This window comes from Plectropomus leopardus, chromosome 22, assembly GCF_008729295.1.
Source record: "Plectropomus leopardus isolate mb chromosome 22, YSFRI_Pleo_2.0, whole genome shotgun sequence".
Taxonomy (NCBI): domain Eukaryota; kingdom Metazoa; phylum Chordata; class Actinopteri; order Perciformes; family Serranidae; genus Plectropomus; species Plectropomus leopardus.
The window spans coordinates 16,860,945-16,880,080 of record NC_056484.1 but is presented as its reverse complement, the minus strand read 5'-3'; the positions used below and the strand labels follow the sequence as shown (position 1 = coordinate 16,880,080).

The 19,136-nt window shown below is 40.0% G+C and overlaps 2 protein-coding genes across 2 annotated transcripts in view; both read right to left on the bottom strand.

Annotated features, from left to right (window-relative positions):
• Window positions 1–9,351, bottom strand: part of ahcyl2b (adenosylhomocysteinase like 2b) — a 56,686-nt gene extending 47,335 nt beyond the window's left edge. Inside the window, exon 1 of the mRNA XM_042511383.1 lies at window positions 8,952–9,351. Coding sequence (XP_042367317.1) covers window positions 8,952–9,287 — 336 coding nt within the window. The 5' untranslated portion in view covers window positions 9,288–9,351. The remainder of the gene's footprint in view (window positions 1–8,951) is intronic.
• A 927-nt stretch (window positions 9,352–10,278) lies between these two features.
• Window positions 10,279–18,840, bottom strand: tmem209 (transmembrane protein 209). Its single transcript, XM_042511291.1, has 15 exons — window positions 18,786–18,840; window positions 18,248–18,408; window positions 18,053–18,111; window positions 17,193–17,324; window positions 16,862–17,091; window positions 16,538–16,742; window positions 16,118–16,293; window positions 15,403–15,474; window positions 15,144–15,240; window positions 14,545–14,670; window positions 14,157–14,254; window positions 12,849–12,963; window positions 12,503–12,600; window positions 11,102–11,175; window positions 10,279–10,898 (listed from the first exon to the last, which is right to left on the bottom strand). Exons 2-15 carry the CDS (start codon window positions 18,385–18,387, stop codon window positions 10,844–10,846), a joined length of 1,677 nt encoding a protein of 558 aa, XP_042367225.1. The 5' UTR covers window positions 18,388–18,408; window positions 18,786–18,840; the 3' UTR covers window positions 10,279–10,843.
• Between the last annotated feature and the right edge of the window lie 296 nt (window positions 18,841–19,136).

Sequence of the window (19,136 nt, the reverse complement as noted above, 5' to 3'; positions counted from 1 at the left end):
GAAAGATCAGCTATATCAGGGTTTCACTCGTAGGTCATAAAAAAAGCAATAAACCTCATCTAAGTGCACTAAGAGCAAAGCTGGCCAAATATACACCCGCTTTCATGAGTGGTAGAGGCAGCTAAGCCATGCCAAATTACTCAACAGCATCACTAACGTCCTATAAGAATATATTTTAAGACACATTTCATATTCTGCTGCCTGGTAGAGATTCACACTAGTCCAGAGTTCTTTAAGCTTTTTCAGAAAAGAGTTAAAACAACACTGCCAATCCACTAATTATCTGCTACATGCTGTTATTCATTTGCAAGACTTTCTCTGCTAAGGCCCATATATTGACAACCTGCCTCTCCGATTGGGTTTGCAGGCTCATTTATAATGCTGACATTTAAATCAACATTTGACTGTGCGCCGTTTTGATTTGCATGTCTGTTCATTCTGTTTAAGCCCGGTTTCTATTTGCACAGTTACAGAAAGGAAGAAACTTACCCGCGATAGCTTCATAATGGGAACCCAGCAGAAAGAAGACTTGTTGCACTACACACAGGAGGTGTTAAGTTTCGTGTATACTTGCAGGAGACACCACGGCGCGGGCTTCCAAAGATGCCGCAGGGGCTACGCACATGCACAGAGGCATTTATGCTCAATGCATTGTACGTTGCAAGAAACACCAGGGAGCATGAAAAAAAATTCTGCTGGTAACTAAGAAGTCAATGAGTGCTTAAGGAAAAATTACTGGAGAAGTTACCTGGCAACAGCAGTAAACCCCTACATACCATCAGACATTGCATTTGTGCTCTTTAACCACCACTGTCGCTTACCTTCAAATCAAATTATTTTACAAATGATCTCTGGGGGATACATAAATACTGCTAAGCCAACTTGTAGTCACTAACACACAAAGTATGCACTCGAACAAACGTAAAAACTTGTTTTTCTGTACAGCACTAACCAAGAGTACAGTATCATTAGCTTCATATATGCAGGCCTGTCTGAGGCTCTGCTCAAAGCCTGATGATTGGGTTTCCTCTTCATCGGCTAGTCACCACTGATCAGGCCAGGGACAGCACCCCACTGTCTTTCATCCTCCTCACTTCCCCAGCAACCCTGTCAGCGACCTCTGACAATAGTCAAACTTGCTTACTGTTCTCCATGATGACTCAACAGCCAATGAAAGCTCTTGTCAGCACTATAGCCAGTCCAGCAGTGTTTAATCTATTACAGGGCTACACAGAGATAGCAGGAGCTTCAAGGCAAACTCCTGTCACTCTGTTTCTGAAACAATATTAATGTTGCTCTTAAAGAACAAAGGCCTTGCTCAAGATGGCTGCGCAGTTTTAAAGATGTCAATATGACAGAACTTCTGGAAATGGACATTTAAAGAAGCATTTTACATAAATTCATTTAAAAGATAAGGCTACATTCATATTAGAACAGTGTTATATTTGAGGAGAAGTTTAAACGGGTCTATAACTGTTTTCTGGTCTAGATTGAGCATAATGTACCACTTCTAAATAGTTTAAACAGTTTCTTGATCTATTTCCTCTAAAGTGTGTGCAGTGAGTCCTTAACCGCACCAGTCTCTTGGTTAGACATAGAAAGGTTTGTCCTAAAGCAAAGTGGATATTGGCAACTGCAACGCTTTCACCAAAACCCTCCAAACTCCACTGGTTTGGGGTCAGAGTTTGGGATTGGATTAGGAGGGTCTAACAGTCCAACACAGAAACTGGGCAGTCCATTTTTTTCTTTGAGCTTAACATCCATGGAAAAAGGACTAGAAGTCTGAGGGACGGCTGGACTTGGATCCAATTCTCCATTTCTCTCCTTCACTCTTTCTCAAGGCATTTTTTTCACACCAGGGCTCCACATTCCCACTGTCACCACACAGCAAAGGGATGTGTGTGTGTGTGTGTGTTTGTTTGCCTTAAAAGACGCTCTCTATCTGTCTAATGTGGTCAAGTGTCTAAAAGGCTGGCAGTATACTCGCATTTGCCACTTTTTATATTGCTGCCAAAGTCAGCACAGCTGGCAAATGCTGCCACTGTTACTCCAGATGTGTTTCTTAAAGCCCTGCATATCCTTCCATTCACTTTAAGACAGTAAATTTTATACTTGTTGTACAGTGAAAAGGGGGAAAGAGATCTTTTAAAAAAATATGACGTTAACCTCTCACAAACATAACTTTATTACATCTTCATAGCTGCAATGTGAAAAACCGTGCACCTTTCTGTTGGGCTCTGCACTGATGTAAACAAATCCTGTCAATCATATCACTGATACTAAGAAGGACTTCACTGATATAAGGAAGGCCCTCACATAAAACTAGGTCATCTATGCAGTACAAAGATGCAAATACTCTTCAAATTGGTGCTACATGACCGGAGAAAAACACTGCTTTTGCTCAAGAGGAAGAAAACCTACAACTCCCAGAATTCAGCGTGCCTGACATAATGTGGAATGGTCCGTGTGAAACAATGGTGGCCGGCCAGATCTCGTATTACAGTTAAACGGTGAGCTTAATAATACTCTTTGAGTCTTTATTGGCAGCAGGTGGTGGGCAATACAAAATTGCGTAAGTACAGCCTGTAGTTCGAGAAACAGCCAGAGAGCCAGTGAAACTTCGCCAAATGACATAAATTACTTCATTTGGAGGAGTTTTGTGGGGGGAGATGAGATATCTAGGTACTGGTTACATGAAGGAAAATCTATCACCGTTCATTCACACATACTACACACGTTGTTTTGATATAAAGCTGGTTGAAAATTGGCAAAGTATCCCTTTAAGTATATATTCTCAAAACCACTAAATAAAGACAAAAGTAGGATCAGGCTATATGACCACATTTTGACTCCAATACAAGACGACAGGATCCTCTGGGGAAATGCATGCGATCACCACTGTGCACGCACTCACAGACACATACAGACCAGCTCGGTCTCGGCTGGAGGTGACTCACAAATGAGAGGGCATAGAGGAGGGAAAGTGACATGTTCTCTGTTATAGTCCAGGACAATCACGGGCAGATCAAGATGACAGTGTAGACAATCCACAGAGCAGTGACTTCTTATCCTTTGCTTGACAATTCTGTGTAGTCGTGAGCATATGAATGGAACTGAATACAAACTGGTTACAGAGCAAACTCCACCATGTGGCCCTCTTTTAGTTAATTCTTCATTACCATTTACCACTAGCTTCAACAGGTTCAACATATTTTAAATGCTTGCCTACCCACCTATCCAACCACAAAAATATTCCTTAGCACGTTTACATGCTAAGTTAATTCAAACTATGGTTACAGCTCGATCAGGCCATTTAGCTGGATGACTGTCCTCGTCCTAGAACACAAGAACAACGGGAGATCAAAGTCGTTGACAGAACTACGTCTGACTCTGTCACGATAGGTGGCGAAATGCCCCCTTTCAGCTAGATGCTTCTGGACCTTCTTCTGGTGGACCGGTTATGTCACATAACAAACAAGTTAGCAGGCAGCAAACGGGCTGACAACATGGGTTAACTTTTCAGTGCTGTACATTACATACGTACTCTATGCTTAACTTGGTACCTTCTTGTTTTCTGTTGTTAGACTTCCAAATCAAAGCCTGGCTCAGACACAATGGAGCAAGCGCAGAACACTTAGGCCAGTTCAGGTCCAATTGAGGCGTATACATGAAAGAGTTAATTGACCACCAACTGCATTCTCCAGGTGTATAAGCCTGATTTTGAGAAATTCGACTTAGTACAATTTCAGTCGGACAAACATGTTAACGTGTATTTTAAAAGTCCAGTTTTAGTGGGACTAACACGACAATCCGACAGTTTTTTGTAACTTCATGTAAACATACTGAGCGTCACGCAGCAACTTTTCCAGCTGGCTCAGACAACAACACTTCTAGAAAAATATCATCGATACAAATGCTTACAGATTACATTTGGTCAATACATAATAGTTCCCAAAAAGGCTTCAAATGAGCCACTAAAGCAGAGTAGGCAGAACTGATGCAAGTGCAGAATCAAACTGGATAAAGTGCAGCATCGCATTAAACTCCACATCTTTCTGCTCACATCTTCTTCCACACAGTTCTCCTTCCAAGTGGAGCAGCCACAGGTCACCGTAAGCCTGTTTACCAGTGAGCTCTACCAGGAACGCAAGCTTAGTGGGTGACATAACATTACATGGGAGAGGGATGACCTTCCCAACACACAGTTCCCCAGTCATTCAAAAATACCACTGTGCATGCTTTCCAAAAACCTGTTAGGAAAGTGGGCGATTGCCAAGTGTCAAAGGTCAGGGAAGAAGTGTTAGAGTCAGTCAGTATCATGATGGCTTAAGAGGTGAAGTCTTGTTTGGTCAGTGTGTCCAACAGGTGAACCATCTTCTTCAATTAAGGCCTCAGGCAGATGACCCTACTGACCTCATATGAGACTGAAACACTGCAGCAGCATTAGTCAACGGGGGTGCAAATCAGGATGGCGTTACTAGCAGTAATCACCAAAGAAGCGGTGCCGCTAGTTAAAAGGGCCATTTACACTGCAACAGTTTTTGAGCGAAACATTAAAATATTGGTGCAGGTTGGCCTTTCCTTTACATAACAAAGGCATTTTAGGGGCCTGAAAATGCAAAATTTTGAAATTGGGATCCAGAGTGTAATCTTTTGAAAATTCAACCTTTTCTGTTGCTGTTGAAACTCGCAATGCGCAGATCCTGCTGAAAACGGTGACAAACGGGTGTGTCAATACAAAATTACACTGCCAACTACTGGCCTGGTATTCTACAGTGTTATCAGTTGTTTTTGTGGATCTGTGTAAATGAGGGTCTTTTTCACAATGTTATCATATGAAAGCAGAGGGGTTTTTTTAACGCAAAAGGAAAGACTTTCCCATTTTCAGTAGGGCCGTTCTCGTCTAAATGTGGCTAAAGTAAGCTGCCACCAAACTCGGTTAGTGGGCAGTGCAGTAAAATTAACCTATAAATCTAAAGGCATTACCAGTCAAAAATATTCTCAGCAGTTATCCGATTAATGGTTCACCACTGACATCCCTAATATGGATTTTTTTGTATAACTTAATAATATTTGCTGATGTCGCAAAGACCAATTCCGAGCAATACCATTTCAATTCCAATCAATTTAAATGAGGGGCCTGCGATCAATATGAGTTTGTCTTTGAATGTTTAGGAAGATTTGCTTGGATGGAAATGACGACACATGGCATAGAAATTTAAAAATAAAAGGCGAATCTCAAAGATGACAATATGTATCCATGTGCTCACTTTGCATCAATAATATTTGATTGCTGATTTTTTAATCAATATACAAAACCAGATGAATTTATACACCGCTATAAGCCTGTAGCCACAAACAGTTACCATGCTAACAACTAAAGCTGCAGCCTGCTGAACACTGCCAGTTTCCATCTCTTCCCGGCCGGAGGTATCCCCCTGGACTTCCCAGAAGCCGGACATATTCGTGCCAAGCCATGTGGGTTACAATCAAACTCATCACTGGACTGAGAAAGCTTACATCTGGGCCCACCTACCACAGAGAGCTGGCCTTTTAATCCCCTCATGTGGTGACATGATAAAGGCATGGATTAAGAGATAGCCAGTCATCCAGTCAGTCAGTCAACACTGCTGCCTGCCTGCACACTTGCATCAGCCCCACTGCTTCACTTACTGCACCGGGTAAGCAGAATCCAGCAGATGCGCAGGGCCAAGCTGTGGTCGTAGATCTATAATGCAGTGCACCATAAGACCCACGATGCCTCCTGATCTATAAATAGGCCAGAGGCAACCTTCTGTCCCAGTGGATATACACTAGTGTGTGATCAGACAAATGCAGTGACAACTGAGTTTTTAAATTATCATAATGGACAGTTATCTGCCTCAGTGTATTTAGCATGTTTATTATCCGTTACTCAAGCTCACTTCTCTCTACATTACATGAATATGAAAAATAACCTTTGACCTGAAAAATTCAGAAATGCCCTCTTTCAGGTTAAAATGATCTTATCTTTACATTAACATGAACTCTTTAAATTAAAATGGATTACACCGACATACAGAGTATCCTACAAATCACTCCTATTATTAATTTACCATTAGAAAAAATGATTGTTCTTTATAAAATACAATACAGTGACTATATTGGGTCAGAAATTTAAAAAACAATTTATATATACCAGCGTTAATGACGACTTTGATTCCAACATAAAATACCTGCCATTTGTTTAAAGACAGCCATAAAAAAACATACTTAAAACAAGTCTGATGCTTCTTTATGGAATATTTTAGTAAATTTAATCCATGTAAATTGACTACACGGGGACTAGTTTCTTAGTTTTAAGAGATACAGTATGATACATTTTTCATCATGATATTTTTTTAATGATCAAAATGAGCATACAGCACTTCGGAAATCAACTTTTTGTACCATGGTCCTGTATGCGAAATTAGTCTGCTCAATAATCCAGATGTGGCTGTTGCTCTCCGGTTCATCTGACTTTGGTCTGTACCCCAAATGTGGATCAGCCTGTTTGCCCTGCTCTCCCGACTGCTGCTGTTTCTCCATATTACCAGTCGTTACATAAAGCATTCTCCTCTGAGATGCTGTTGATGCGCAGTCCATTCACACAATGTACTGTCAAGTTCTCCTCCTACTGGGGTTTCCTCAGGGGTTGTCTAACGGGACAGGACCACTGTCAATGCGTAGTAGAGGGTGTGGGTGGTAAGTGCATCCTGTCCGACTTGTTGTGTCCCTATTGGTTTCACCCTGATAACTACCCGACCCTTTGTTTTTTATCACAAGAAAAAAACATGCTTAACAAGTATTTTGCATAAATGTCACAGGAAACTGGCCACCACACTGAGAAAAAAGACCATTAAAAAACTTCCTTTTTTTTTTTAAATACTGGGATTCTTAAGACCACATATCTGCAGCAAGTCAATGAGTCAGAGTCTTACTGTACACATATCTAAAATAATTTCATGCATGAGTGACCACAGGCTATTATATATATAAATGACTATTGTTAATAATGTTAATAATGTTAATAATAACTCTGATCAAAGGGATGGAGCTGGAAGCTTCCTCAAAGGATTCCTTATCACCTTATCAAAAAATTGTTCATTCCTTGAACCTTGCCCTTTATATCCACTTCTGTCCTAATCAAGACTTTGTGAGAGACAAAAAGATAAGAGGTCACAACCAACGTCAAGCAGCGTTGGATCTTTGCTTGCAGAGAGAAAGACATCCTAAGTCAGTGTGACCTCTGAATTAAGCCACAAGGGCAGAAACTCCCTTCACTGGGGTTATCTAAAGGCTAAATCAGGCTTGAGAAAACTAGGTGACAGGAGTATCTCTCTCTACGGTCAGGGATTACTGGCTACTGTTATGTCTGAGTTAGATCACACACGTCTTGGGTGGCACTGCATCAATCAGACTGAGATTACCGTGGCATTTATTTTAAGCAGTGAAGTGTAAATATATTCAATATACTAACCTGAGGTCAAGAAAGGAGCAAAGGTAATTTGAGCTACCTAGCAGAGGCAAAAAATGAAGCAGTTTATCACCGGGGAACATCACACCAGCACAAATAACGTTTCTTGCTCTTTACTGAGTCTGACTTAACTAGCAACAGAATAAAGGTTTGCTAAATAACATAACTTATGGAATGTGACAATTAATGAAAACGGTGTATTTCATTTCGCAAATTACAAAAAAAAAAAAAAGGTTAAATTATGGTTGTAATCAAATATGAAACTAGGGTATGATTACTATTTTGTACAAAATGTTTTGGAATTGACATTACTTCTTTTGTTATATGTTTTCTTTTTCTTTTTCTTTGTTATATGTTTTCTTTTTCTTTTTCTTTAGAATAACTTTAATAAAAAACTGAGCTCCTACTGAAAACAACCATACATTAGCTAAGACAGCAACTTATTCTTTAAATCTAGTGACAGACATTTCTTGTTTTAGCTAGCAGCATATTTTGTATTTTTTGTATGAAATAACTTCTATTTATTTAGTACAGTGTATTTATCTGTAGGGTGAATAAGGTAATGTGGGACTCTTTTTAGTAGATTACCAAGAAAACCACCTAAAACTACTTACATGTTACTTTTATAGCTAAAGACAGTTGTGAAAATATTTTTATAATCAGTCAAACAGTTACTAAAATGCAACACCCTACACTCCCTTTGTTTTAATTGTTTTAGCCTCAGTTCTCTTATTACCATCCTGAGAAAACCAACATGCCACATGGCTTTCCTGGCAAGTTCTTGGAAGTCGTTTTGGACTCTCTGACCTGCCCATACCTGTTTTCTCAAATCAATAAAAATGATTGTTTCATGTAAATCACATTTGTAGCTACAACCCAATAACATGTTTGGTGACTGGCTGCTATTCTTTTAAGAGTCCATGATGTAAAGCCTATTTGTCCCATTCTACATGATGTCCCACATTACCTTCATCCTATAAGACGTAACTTTTTTATTATTTTGTACAGTCTATTATTTAGTGTGACATAAGTTAATGGGGTTTCCGGCACGTGATAAGTGTTAGTCGCACATCTACAAAAGAACAAATACATGTGTTAGCTTTCTTTTTTTTAAAGGGACCCCTCTCAAAACTTGTGAAAGCAGCTGAACACTTTTAACCAGTTACTCAGCTCATGTCCTACAGATTTAGCCATGTCAGCCTAAATGAAATTAGTACACCTATTTTAAAAACAGTGTTTAACCCTTATTACACCCTCTGCGGTGTTATTATCACGGAAAACTGTTATTAAAAGCGTTAACTGACACAGCTGAATCAGCTCTGGGATAAGCTAGCCTGTTAGCATCGTCACACAATGCCAGCTTTCCCAGCGAGCTCTCATTGCGGCGAGCTGCTTAGTGGTGGTCCAGTAACATCGTAACGTTAGCTATGGAGGAAAAAAATCTTGTCTCACTCGCCTTTTTCATCCGCGGAGCTTCGGCAACGGTACCGTCACGGTTGACAAAAGCCTCTCCGCCGTTCTGCTGGGGGTCCGTCCGCTTCATAGCCGACGCCTGCGGCATCTTCGCGGGGTTCGGGGTGAGCATACCCAGGCTGCCTTCCCCGGCTTTCGCGGAGGGCTCCGCTGGAGGGGTCGTAGCGGCAGAGGAACCGGCCTCGTGCGGGTCGTTTCTGGCGAGGCTCTTGCCCTCCGAGGTCGGTGTCATCGGGGAACCGGCCGGTAAGTCTTTACCGGTGGGGACGTCTTTGAGTTCGACCTCTGCCATTTTCGTTGCCACAACCTGGACTGACATCGCTGCAGTTTCACAAAGTCCTTTTTACAACACAAATAGCGAGTCAAGCGGATATGAGCGGAGGAGCGACTACGGCCAGATGCATTGTGGTCTTTGTAGTTCGTCGAAGTATCTCGACAGCGTCACTTACAGGCCGTTTGCAATACCAATAATAGGATCACGTCTTATTTTACAAAACAACATGTAGTGGACATACGCATTTCATTTAGCTGAAAATCAGTCCTAATTGACAAAAAGTCTGCGTTTCCCAGCAGGAAAAGGTACCATGTCAAATGCATCATGGGAAATGGCGTTTGTAATAAAAGAGGACGACCATAAACTACAAAACAAACGCAATTTGTGCCAGATAATGCCGTTTGCTCGCAGGGCAACCATCTATAAAATTTCTACATTAAAAAAAATAAATAAGGCAGTAATTTTTTTAAATTATCACTGCCACACCTGGGAATCAATTACACCAAGATACACTTAATACCTTGTACCGTGTGAAGGAATTCCCCAGCCAGACAAGTTTGTCCTCAAAAAATGTTGACACATAATTATTTTAAAAATGCGTACAATTGTAAGTCAGCATTGTTCTCCAGCCTCAAGTCATTTACTGGTTACTGCAGAACATACTGCATCACATTACAGTGCTCTGTGCGGTGGATATGCAGTATGCCACAAGAGAAAATGAGCCCAGGCATGAGGTCAAATCTTTAAAAATGAACTACATTGCCACCATGTGGACGTCCATGATAGTGGAAGACATCGTTAAGTGGGAGGGAAATAAATGTGCTTTGTCTGATTCTTTTTTATTATCTCAATTTTATTTTCAAGGCTTGTGTGACAAATGTAAAATTGAAATAAAGCAAACATGTAGACGGTTTCAAAATTAACAATTGGCTTTGTAAAAGATGTTATATTCAGAAAAAATACTTTGGTGAATCAAAGGCTTTTCATTTGTTCTCTATCGCATATCAAAAGAATTGATGCTCTGCATGGTTATGTGTTGCATTGCAGCCTGGTAGTATGAGAAGCTTCCCTACTACAGAGTAGGTTTTCACAAGTCCATATTTTGTAGGTGACTTCAAGCATGTCAGGAGCATCCCTACTACAACAATCACTCAACTACAGAAAAAAAAAAAACAGCATACCAGTTGCAACGTGTTATTAAAGCGAAATAAACAAAAGTCAATATCACACATACTGTATTTACATTCATGCTAAATGGGTCTGAGCCCTTTACAATTTACCAGATAAATCTGAGGTATATTATTTACAAGGCTGCCATGCTGGTACATTCTCAAAATACAAAATCAGAAACCCAAACAATGTTAAAAATACAGCTCTGCAGTATATCGTAAACACACTGTGGTGCGACAGAAATGTGTCCATAAAATGAGAATGTGATCAGTTTGTGCACTAAAAATTGAGAAAATGTCCGTCAAAGTTAAGTGCTGCTTTTCCAGAGCAGGCTTTATGTTGAGGCGGTATTCCAGTCAGTGTAACCACACAGCATTGTAGGGGGAAAAAAATCCACTTGTAGCTTTTTGCTTCTTGTAAATGATGACACATCAGTTTTCGAATATCCACAAGATGTTTACTCCTGAGAGGCCGAGATTTACTCTCCTGAAGAAAGTATAATAAAGCAATTTAATTAACCTACAGGCAAGGTCAAACCGATCATTTTAAATCAAAACACAATCTGCGCTCTCGTGCATGACCTTTCTGTTGAAAATGAATCAATATTTCATTATAGACTGAAATGGCATCTATGATATGAGCTAGCCAGCCTTTTACAGGATTTTAGTAGCAGAAAGGGAAGTACTCACCCCAGCATCCCCGACTCCTTCGTCTTAATAACGTAAAGGAACATGAGGACTGTGTGGAACAGGTTGTTCCTGCCCTATAATAGAAATAATGGTGGGTTCATGTTATTGCAATCAAAGCGGAAACAGCAGACTAAAACATCCTCAACTGTCTGAAGGAGATGTCTGTTCTGTTGAAGCACTGGGCTTTATCAGAAGACCAGATCTAGTGGTGAGGTAAGATTCTTTATGTCTATGTTTCACATTACAAGCAAATGTGGCCGAAATCTGATATTTTTTGCTCTTACGTGACACACATCTGATTTTTTTCAGAGCAGTGTGGACACAGAAATGATTTTTTCCACTAAGATCTAGATAAGGCTCTCACACAAACTTTCTAAACTTTTTTATGATGTTTCAAAGACCTATAATAATGTTTTGGGTTTTTTTTGCCCCTCTTACGCAGCATTTTTGAAACATATCAGATTCAAAGTCCATACAATTAAAATTTCAGATAACTGGCATACAAGAAGGAAGAAACGATCACAGGTGGAAAATGATAAAACATGTAATTGTTAAGAAAACGTTGTCACCCATCGACGCCTATTAGAGCTGTCTTCAGCTCCAGAATATAAATTTGCCATGTGGAAGGTTATCTACAGATGATTACTGTAACAATATCATTCCGCACAACAGAATTCAATGACTTAAACATGCTATGATTTTTACTAATTCCATGAACTTTCCAGACCTGAAAAATGTGATTGTGAAAATCTGTGACTTTTCCCCATTTTCCATGACCCTGGAACTCTGTCTGGACTACTTTTATATGTGGTCCTAGATTAAATGGGAATTCATGCGTGTTTTGCCCATACAGCCATGGTTTTCCAAGTCATATTTCAGTGCCCAGGTGCAGATCACTCGCCATACAGTGTCAAAGCGGTCCCCTGATACTACAGAACGCTGCTGTAGCCGTACCACTGATGCGGTGGGCTGCCCAAAGCCTATAGAGCCCAACTGCCAGATGCCCTCTGACGGGAACAGCTCGTCTAGATTTTGAGTCCTGCCATGACAGCGTGATCATGAGGTGTTGACAGAGATATTGGAATTCAGCCCTGGACATCCTTAATTTTTTAGGAACTGTTCCTCAGTGAAACCCTCCACATCGCAGCCTCATTACTCCTGACTCCTGACCTCTCTCTTCACAGAACTACCAACATTAGTTGCTGATACAGCTATGGCTAAGGCTTTTAAGTTCCTTCCTATTATCACCCTCATCCTCAACATGATGCATTGCCACTTTTTGGATTCATCTTTGAGACTGTGAAGGCAGAACAAGAGCACAAGCTGTTTTGTAGGAGCCTACAAAATAGAGAACTTATTTTTGAGAAAACGAGTGAGAACACTGGTTGTTGTTGCTGTCACCTTGGGTAGACTGTAGATATGTCCCTGGTAGATGAGCTGGTAGTGAGGGGGAGTGGTGCTGCTTTGGTGGATGCAGAGGAGGCTCTCCTTGGTAACATCTGTGAGAGAGAACACAAAAAAGGGACACGAGAACTAAAAACATGAAGCTGGTGACATATAAAGACAAAAAGAAGATGCTGTGTTCCAAGAATGAGAAGAAGGAAATTACATGCCTTTTATTCCCTCCTGTTTAGCCATTGTGTGTGTGTGTGTGTGTGTGTGTGTGTGTGTGTGTGTGTGTGTGTGTGTGTGCGTGCGTGCGTGCGTGTGTGTGTGTGTGTGCGTGCATGCGCATGCTCGCAGTTACCAGGCTTGTCCGGAGTGTGACTGAAGTGCTGTGAAGTGAAAGTCTTTCCATCGGGGTACTTTGGGTGAGGGGGCAGTCTGGAGTCCAAGTATGTGCAGAACATATGCATGAGGATCTAAAAGGACAGACACAGTACGAATCAGAGTCATTCAGCCGCTGATCTCACTGTCCCACCTGACATGAGCAACCCAGAGTGTTTGCACAACAGATCCTGGGGTCAGAAGACTCCAAGAAAGCCGTGGCAAAGTTCACATACATGCAGCCAAGCAGTCTGTAAAATGACATTTTAGCATGTTTTTGAAAAGTGAAGCAAGTAACCATGCTATCTCGTCCCAACCAGAGGAGCCTGTTCTCTTCCTAATATTTGTGTGAGGATTAGCCCTAGACTTTCGGGGACAAGAAAAATAAGAAACTTTCTCATGACAAGAATATAACATTGTTGCAACTATGAAATTTTACAATTTAACTCATCATTGCATCACTAGCCTCATTCAAAGAACTACATTATATTTGACATTTTAAATTAAATCAATCAAATTAAATCAATTTGAATAAGATTAAAAAAAAACGACAGAACAAACAGATTTCTTTGCATTCAACACAAAGGTGATGAGACCGAAATACATATCAATGAGCACAATGAATGGAATGGTTAATATTCTCAACTGATAATTTTGGCATTTTTGCTGAAAATTTGACAATCCACTCCACTGTTTCCACTTAAACTCGCTCATATCTCACATCTCTAGACAATTTGAGTTTTTAAAGATCTTTGCAAAGACAAGTTATCTGCAGGGTCACTATTTGAAAGACTTGAGATTATTTCCCATCCTGATCCTGGTAGAAAATATTACACCAAACTCCATGTAAAAATATAAAACATGAACAATTCCTCGAGTCAGCAAAAACACATAACTCTAGAAACACAAGATAAAAGGTGTCATATGTAGACAGTATTCTTGTCAATTCGCCTTCAAAATAATTTATAACAATAAGCTGTATGTGTACAAACTTAACATTTTAGATTTTGTCGCCTGACCTCGTAACAGCTATTGGTTGTAGACAAAACACATGTAGTTGAACTTCAGTATTTGCATGAGCCAAAACTAAAAACGTATAATATTTAACACATTTGATTTTGTTTGAATGTCAGTATGAGAGAAAGACTGACTTAAGACAACTTTTGTAATCTTTGGGGTTTGAAGTGTAAGTCAGACAAAAACAAGGCATCATCAAACATGTGATGTGCATATTTCACAAATTGCTGCACCACTAGTTTAGTATGCATGTATCAGTGTGTAGACTTACAGCACAGTCAGTGGGGAGATCTGTGTCCCACTTTCTGTTCTTCAGATCGCCACCGCCATTCCAGCGAAAAGAGCTCATGCAGCCGCTGTGCGCCAGCTCTGACAGGACAGAATACCAAAAAGCACATGTAGTCCACAATCACTTATACCTCAATGAAACGTAATAGCATCACATTAGGTGCATTTAAAGAAAAAATACAAATGACTAAAATATAATGTATAAAATATACTTTTTTATATCGCCCTAACAGAAAACACAAAGTGCAGTTGCAAGATCGGAATTAGCTCAATGCAGCTCAAAAAAGAAAAAACAAAATCTAAGAACAAGCAAATGAATGAAAGCACTTTAAGACAAGTAAACAAAAGATGAACTGTGATGTTGAACCTACCCTTCACGCGGTCCACTAGATACTCCTGGTTGGGAGTGATGTCCAGATACTGAACGATAGAGTTCATAGTTGGGATGGACGAGGCTTTCATCACTGCTGCCTGTTTCAGGCTGCTGATGCTGGCCTCTGGTGGAGGAGAGAGAGGGGAAACTTTTTGAGACTTCAAAATCACAAGAAAAAAATGCATTGAAATCACAATAACGACTGCTGTAATTTACATATTTTTCCAGAACAGCCTTTTTCCCCCTTAGAATTAAAAATGTGTCATACGCTTTCCCAAAACGACATTTTTTTTTGTTTTTGCTAGGCACTGCATTTGTCTCTGACAAATTCATTTGATTTTTTGAGGAAAATAAAGAAAAATCAAATCTGTTGCTGTAAAAGAAAAACATTTTCCTCCTCTTGCCTATGGTTCTCACTATGGTTGTGTAATAAGCATCTTTTCTACATTTACGCTTACATTTATATGAATTTTACACCTTTTCAATGCATGAATATACTATTATTTATAAAAATCTAATATTTCTTAGACTAAAAGTTTATATTCTTCGGTCCTGTCTGACTGGCACTTTTCATTGAACAGTGTGAGGACAAAGCACCTCCTATCTGGAGCTCGGGGCAGCCCATCCTCCTCAGCTGGCTGTTCACTGAGTCTGTTTCTTTGACCAGGGGGACCAAGATGGTGTCACTGATCCACTGAAATCAACACAAACACATTTGTTTTCTGATGTATTTTCTTACTTCATTTAAATTTAGGTGGAAGGTTTGAGACAACAAATCACACAAAAGAGTCATTTCAAACTTTCATCACTAAAGTTTCTTCATTGTGTTGCTCTTTGAATACATTTGAACACTCACATTTCTTAGTTTGGCTGTCCAGCTGTCTATGCGGTCAACCACAGGGCGACTGGTTGTGATTCTGGCCCACACCTACATGACAGGGAAGGGAAACGGATATAATTTCATGGCAATAATACATTCTTCTCAGACATCTACAGACTCCAGTGTCATAGGGACACAAAATATCATATGTTTGCTGATATACAAAATGCGGATATTTTCCTAACTCTGGCCAAATGCTGATGCATGAAAATTTTTCCCACCTAACTGCAGAGAACATCAAGTCTCGGCTTTAGTGGATTAAACATATTATTATGTCTGCTTTTGTTACAATGTCCCACTGGCAAATGCAGAAATATAATTTTTTAATTTTTCATTTATTTCAAAATGTACATATTCATTGGAAAAAATAAGAAAACTACTTCAACTTCGGTTGCCATTTATTTTTATGTTACATTTACAAACAAAACCGTAAAATTCTTCCTACGTTAAAAGGCTTGGATGATGCTCTCCCTGAAAATCCTGACAATAGCCGCAGCAGCTGAAAATTTGACCTATTTTGACTACTGGAGCTTACATAATTACTTCATTATTTCAGGCTGATTACAATGTTTTATTTTAAAGACTTTTACTGCAGGTGACACACCAATCATGCATCCCAAATATATCTGACTGTAAAACACAATGTCATTTCTTCTTTAACATGACCCAACAAAAAGGCTACTTTACCGACCTCCTCTGCAGCCTGTTTGGAGCCCAGGTCCGTCTCATCCTTGTGTGCAGACGGGGCCTGAGAGCGGCAAGCCGGTTGATACAGGAACTTCCTCAGGCTTTGTGCGTAGTCTCCCACTGAGCGGTTGTAGTTCCAAAATGTTGGGCTGTGGCTCGGAGACACAGACTCTGGACTCCCTATAGTGAGCATCAGTTCATTATGGTATCTTTCTATGATCACATACATCTAAATGTTTTTCCACATTGACTCAGAATACAAAAATAACTTCCAAATCATCTAAACAATTATTTGGCAAAAGCTTGATAAATCAAGATCTTGCTTTGCCAAACACAGAAATGAGAATGACACTAGCTGAATAAGGTTGGTGTCCTCCTCTGTTTATACTAACAATTAGCTTCCTACAAAACGTGTTTATTGTACCGAGCTGGCTGCGGTGACTCCTCTCCTCCTCTGTGCGGAGGAACCTCTCTAAGCTTTTCAAATCCTCCATGTAGTCCTCCTTGCTTCCAGGGGAGTTAAACACTGAGGGGGACGTGCGGTATCGAGCTCTCAGGCTGGAGCCTTCGGCAGGTCCGATGCTGCTGGGGTAGGGGGAGGAGCCGGGGGAGGGACTGTAATTCAAAACCTGTGACAGGAAGAACATAATGCTCTCAACATGAAGAATCACTTTTGAGAGGATTACTTCATAACGCTAACCAAAAACAAATCTCCAGGTTAGGCCAGTTAGTGATGTGATGGACATACCTTTCCAAAGGCCACTGAGGGAGAAAAGGGTCCGCCCGCACTGCTTGGAGTGGATGGGTTGCTGAGAGGAGGGCTGTACCCGGGCACACAGCTGGGGGAGAACTTGGGGCTGGTGGTCGCTGGCCGTGAGGGGCTGAAGCTCAGCACACTTTGGCCCTGCAGCGGAGACGACTGGGCTGGAGCTGGGGTCTCCTTCTTTTCTGGCTTTTGGGGTGGAGAAGCCTGAATACCTTCAGAGACAGACAACAACCAAAATGCTTATGTCCCTTACACAAAACTAGAGAACGAAATGTATTTATTAAAAATTCTTCAGGAGAAAAAAGAGCCTCACCTGTGTTTCTCAGACCCAGGAGGTGATGCTGTTCAGGGGTTACAGAAATGGTGGAGGGAGCCATTGTGTATTTAAAATATTTCCAGAAGTCAAAAAGAGCATTGAGGCTAAACAGAGAGGCTAGCACCAGTTCTGTAAATAAGGACAGAGGAGAAGCACACACTTATAAAAACTTGGTGTCTGTCTGTTTCAAAATTTATTTCATTTTAAAATATAATATCATTGAAAGGTCCAGTGTGATAGGATTTAATTGCAGAACTAAAACATCTCCTGTGTCCCAAATATGTAGGATAACTACGAAGCAGAACAAAAACACGACTGGCCTTATGTGGAGCCAGTGTTTGGTTTTTCCTGTCAGGACTATGATAGAAACGACATGTCAGTATGGGAGAAACTTTTACTTTGTAAAACCTCAGGGAGCGTTTTCTTTTTTTAAAATTATTTAATATTTTTTTATTTAAATTATCATTTGACTTTAAAAAAAAGTTGCTTTGAAGTTTATGTTGAAAGTTTCCGTTTTGATTTAAAATTTGCCAAAAGCCTTTTAAACAAAGTTTTGTGTTGAAGCTTGTTATAATCCAAAATCTAAATATTAACAGATAGATTGTAATTTTTATTGTAAATGCATATTGCTTCCAAGTATCAGTTATCGGTCTCATTAACTACGTATCATCGCTATCTGTATCGGCCCTGAAAAACTAATATCGGTCGATCCCTAATACATAGTTATGGTAAATATATACCATTTCTGCTAATAGATGCCATTAAATCATACACACTAGACCTCTAATTGAAGAAACCTTATGACTTTACAGCTCAAGCAGCCATCCTTTAACAAATAATAAAGTAATGGACCTCACCGATGTACCAGATAGGCCAGTAGGTGATGTTGTAGTATCGACTCAGCAATTTCCCAGACCTAACAAATAACAAGAGACACATATCATTACACTGCACACTGGAAGAGGAGAGACTGGAGATGGTGGGACAGTGAATCAGCGCTCAATTACATCTGATTGCAAAAGAGCACATTACTGAACTTGGAAAAGACTTACATTTCAGTGTAAATCATGCCAGCTAGAGACACGTTGAGCACAGCCCAGGCCAGGACCACCTGCCGAGCCTGTTCCTCCCTCCTCATCCTCAGAGCCCTGTCTATCATACTGGGCATCCCGTCCTTCGCTGGGGTCAACATGATGCATCTGTTGTGTTCAGGCTGAGTGAGGAGCAGAGGATAACACTGACACAACACGAGCAGGCACTGTGCTACATCCAAGACTACGACATTATTTTACAGCAAAGACGCTGCGTTAAGTTACAGAACAAACAATTATCCTTTAGCCAAACATTAAATGACATTATTTGGCATGACAACTGTAGCTACTTGACTTACGGTAGGTTATAGTTAGCCGACCTGCTAGCTAAACGGTTAGCTAAAGTTAGCTAGCTTACATATGAACAGTAAAAAATTCGGCGGGCAAAGTTTAGTTTCGGTGTACAATAAATAACCAGTAATACAGAATTTTATACCGCAAAAATGCAAGCAAAACACAAATACAACGAGTAGAAAATAACTTTATAGTTAATTCATACCACGCTGAAGTGAATGACAAACGCGGCGCTGCATATTTTTGTATTTCAAGCGGAAGCTACAGTACGTACTTCCGGTCACTAAAGAAAAAAAAACAACAACAACCAAAACATACACATAACATAAAAAGTATAAAGATAAATTACTACAGAAGAAAAATCAAGTTAGAGACAATAGTTTCTTGTCTGTTTCTAATAAAAAATATACAAAATTATGAAATTGACCATTTGTGCATGAAAAGTATGAAATCTTTGCAATATTTACGCCTGAATTTGGCTATTTTCCCTTAATAGTGCAGGTTGTAAAAAAAAAAAAAAAAGTACAAACCTAACCCATATAAAGCTATAATACAT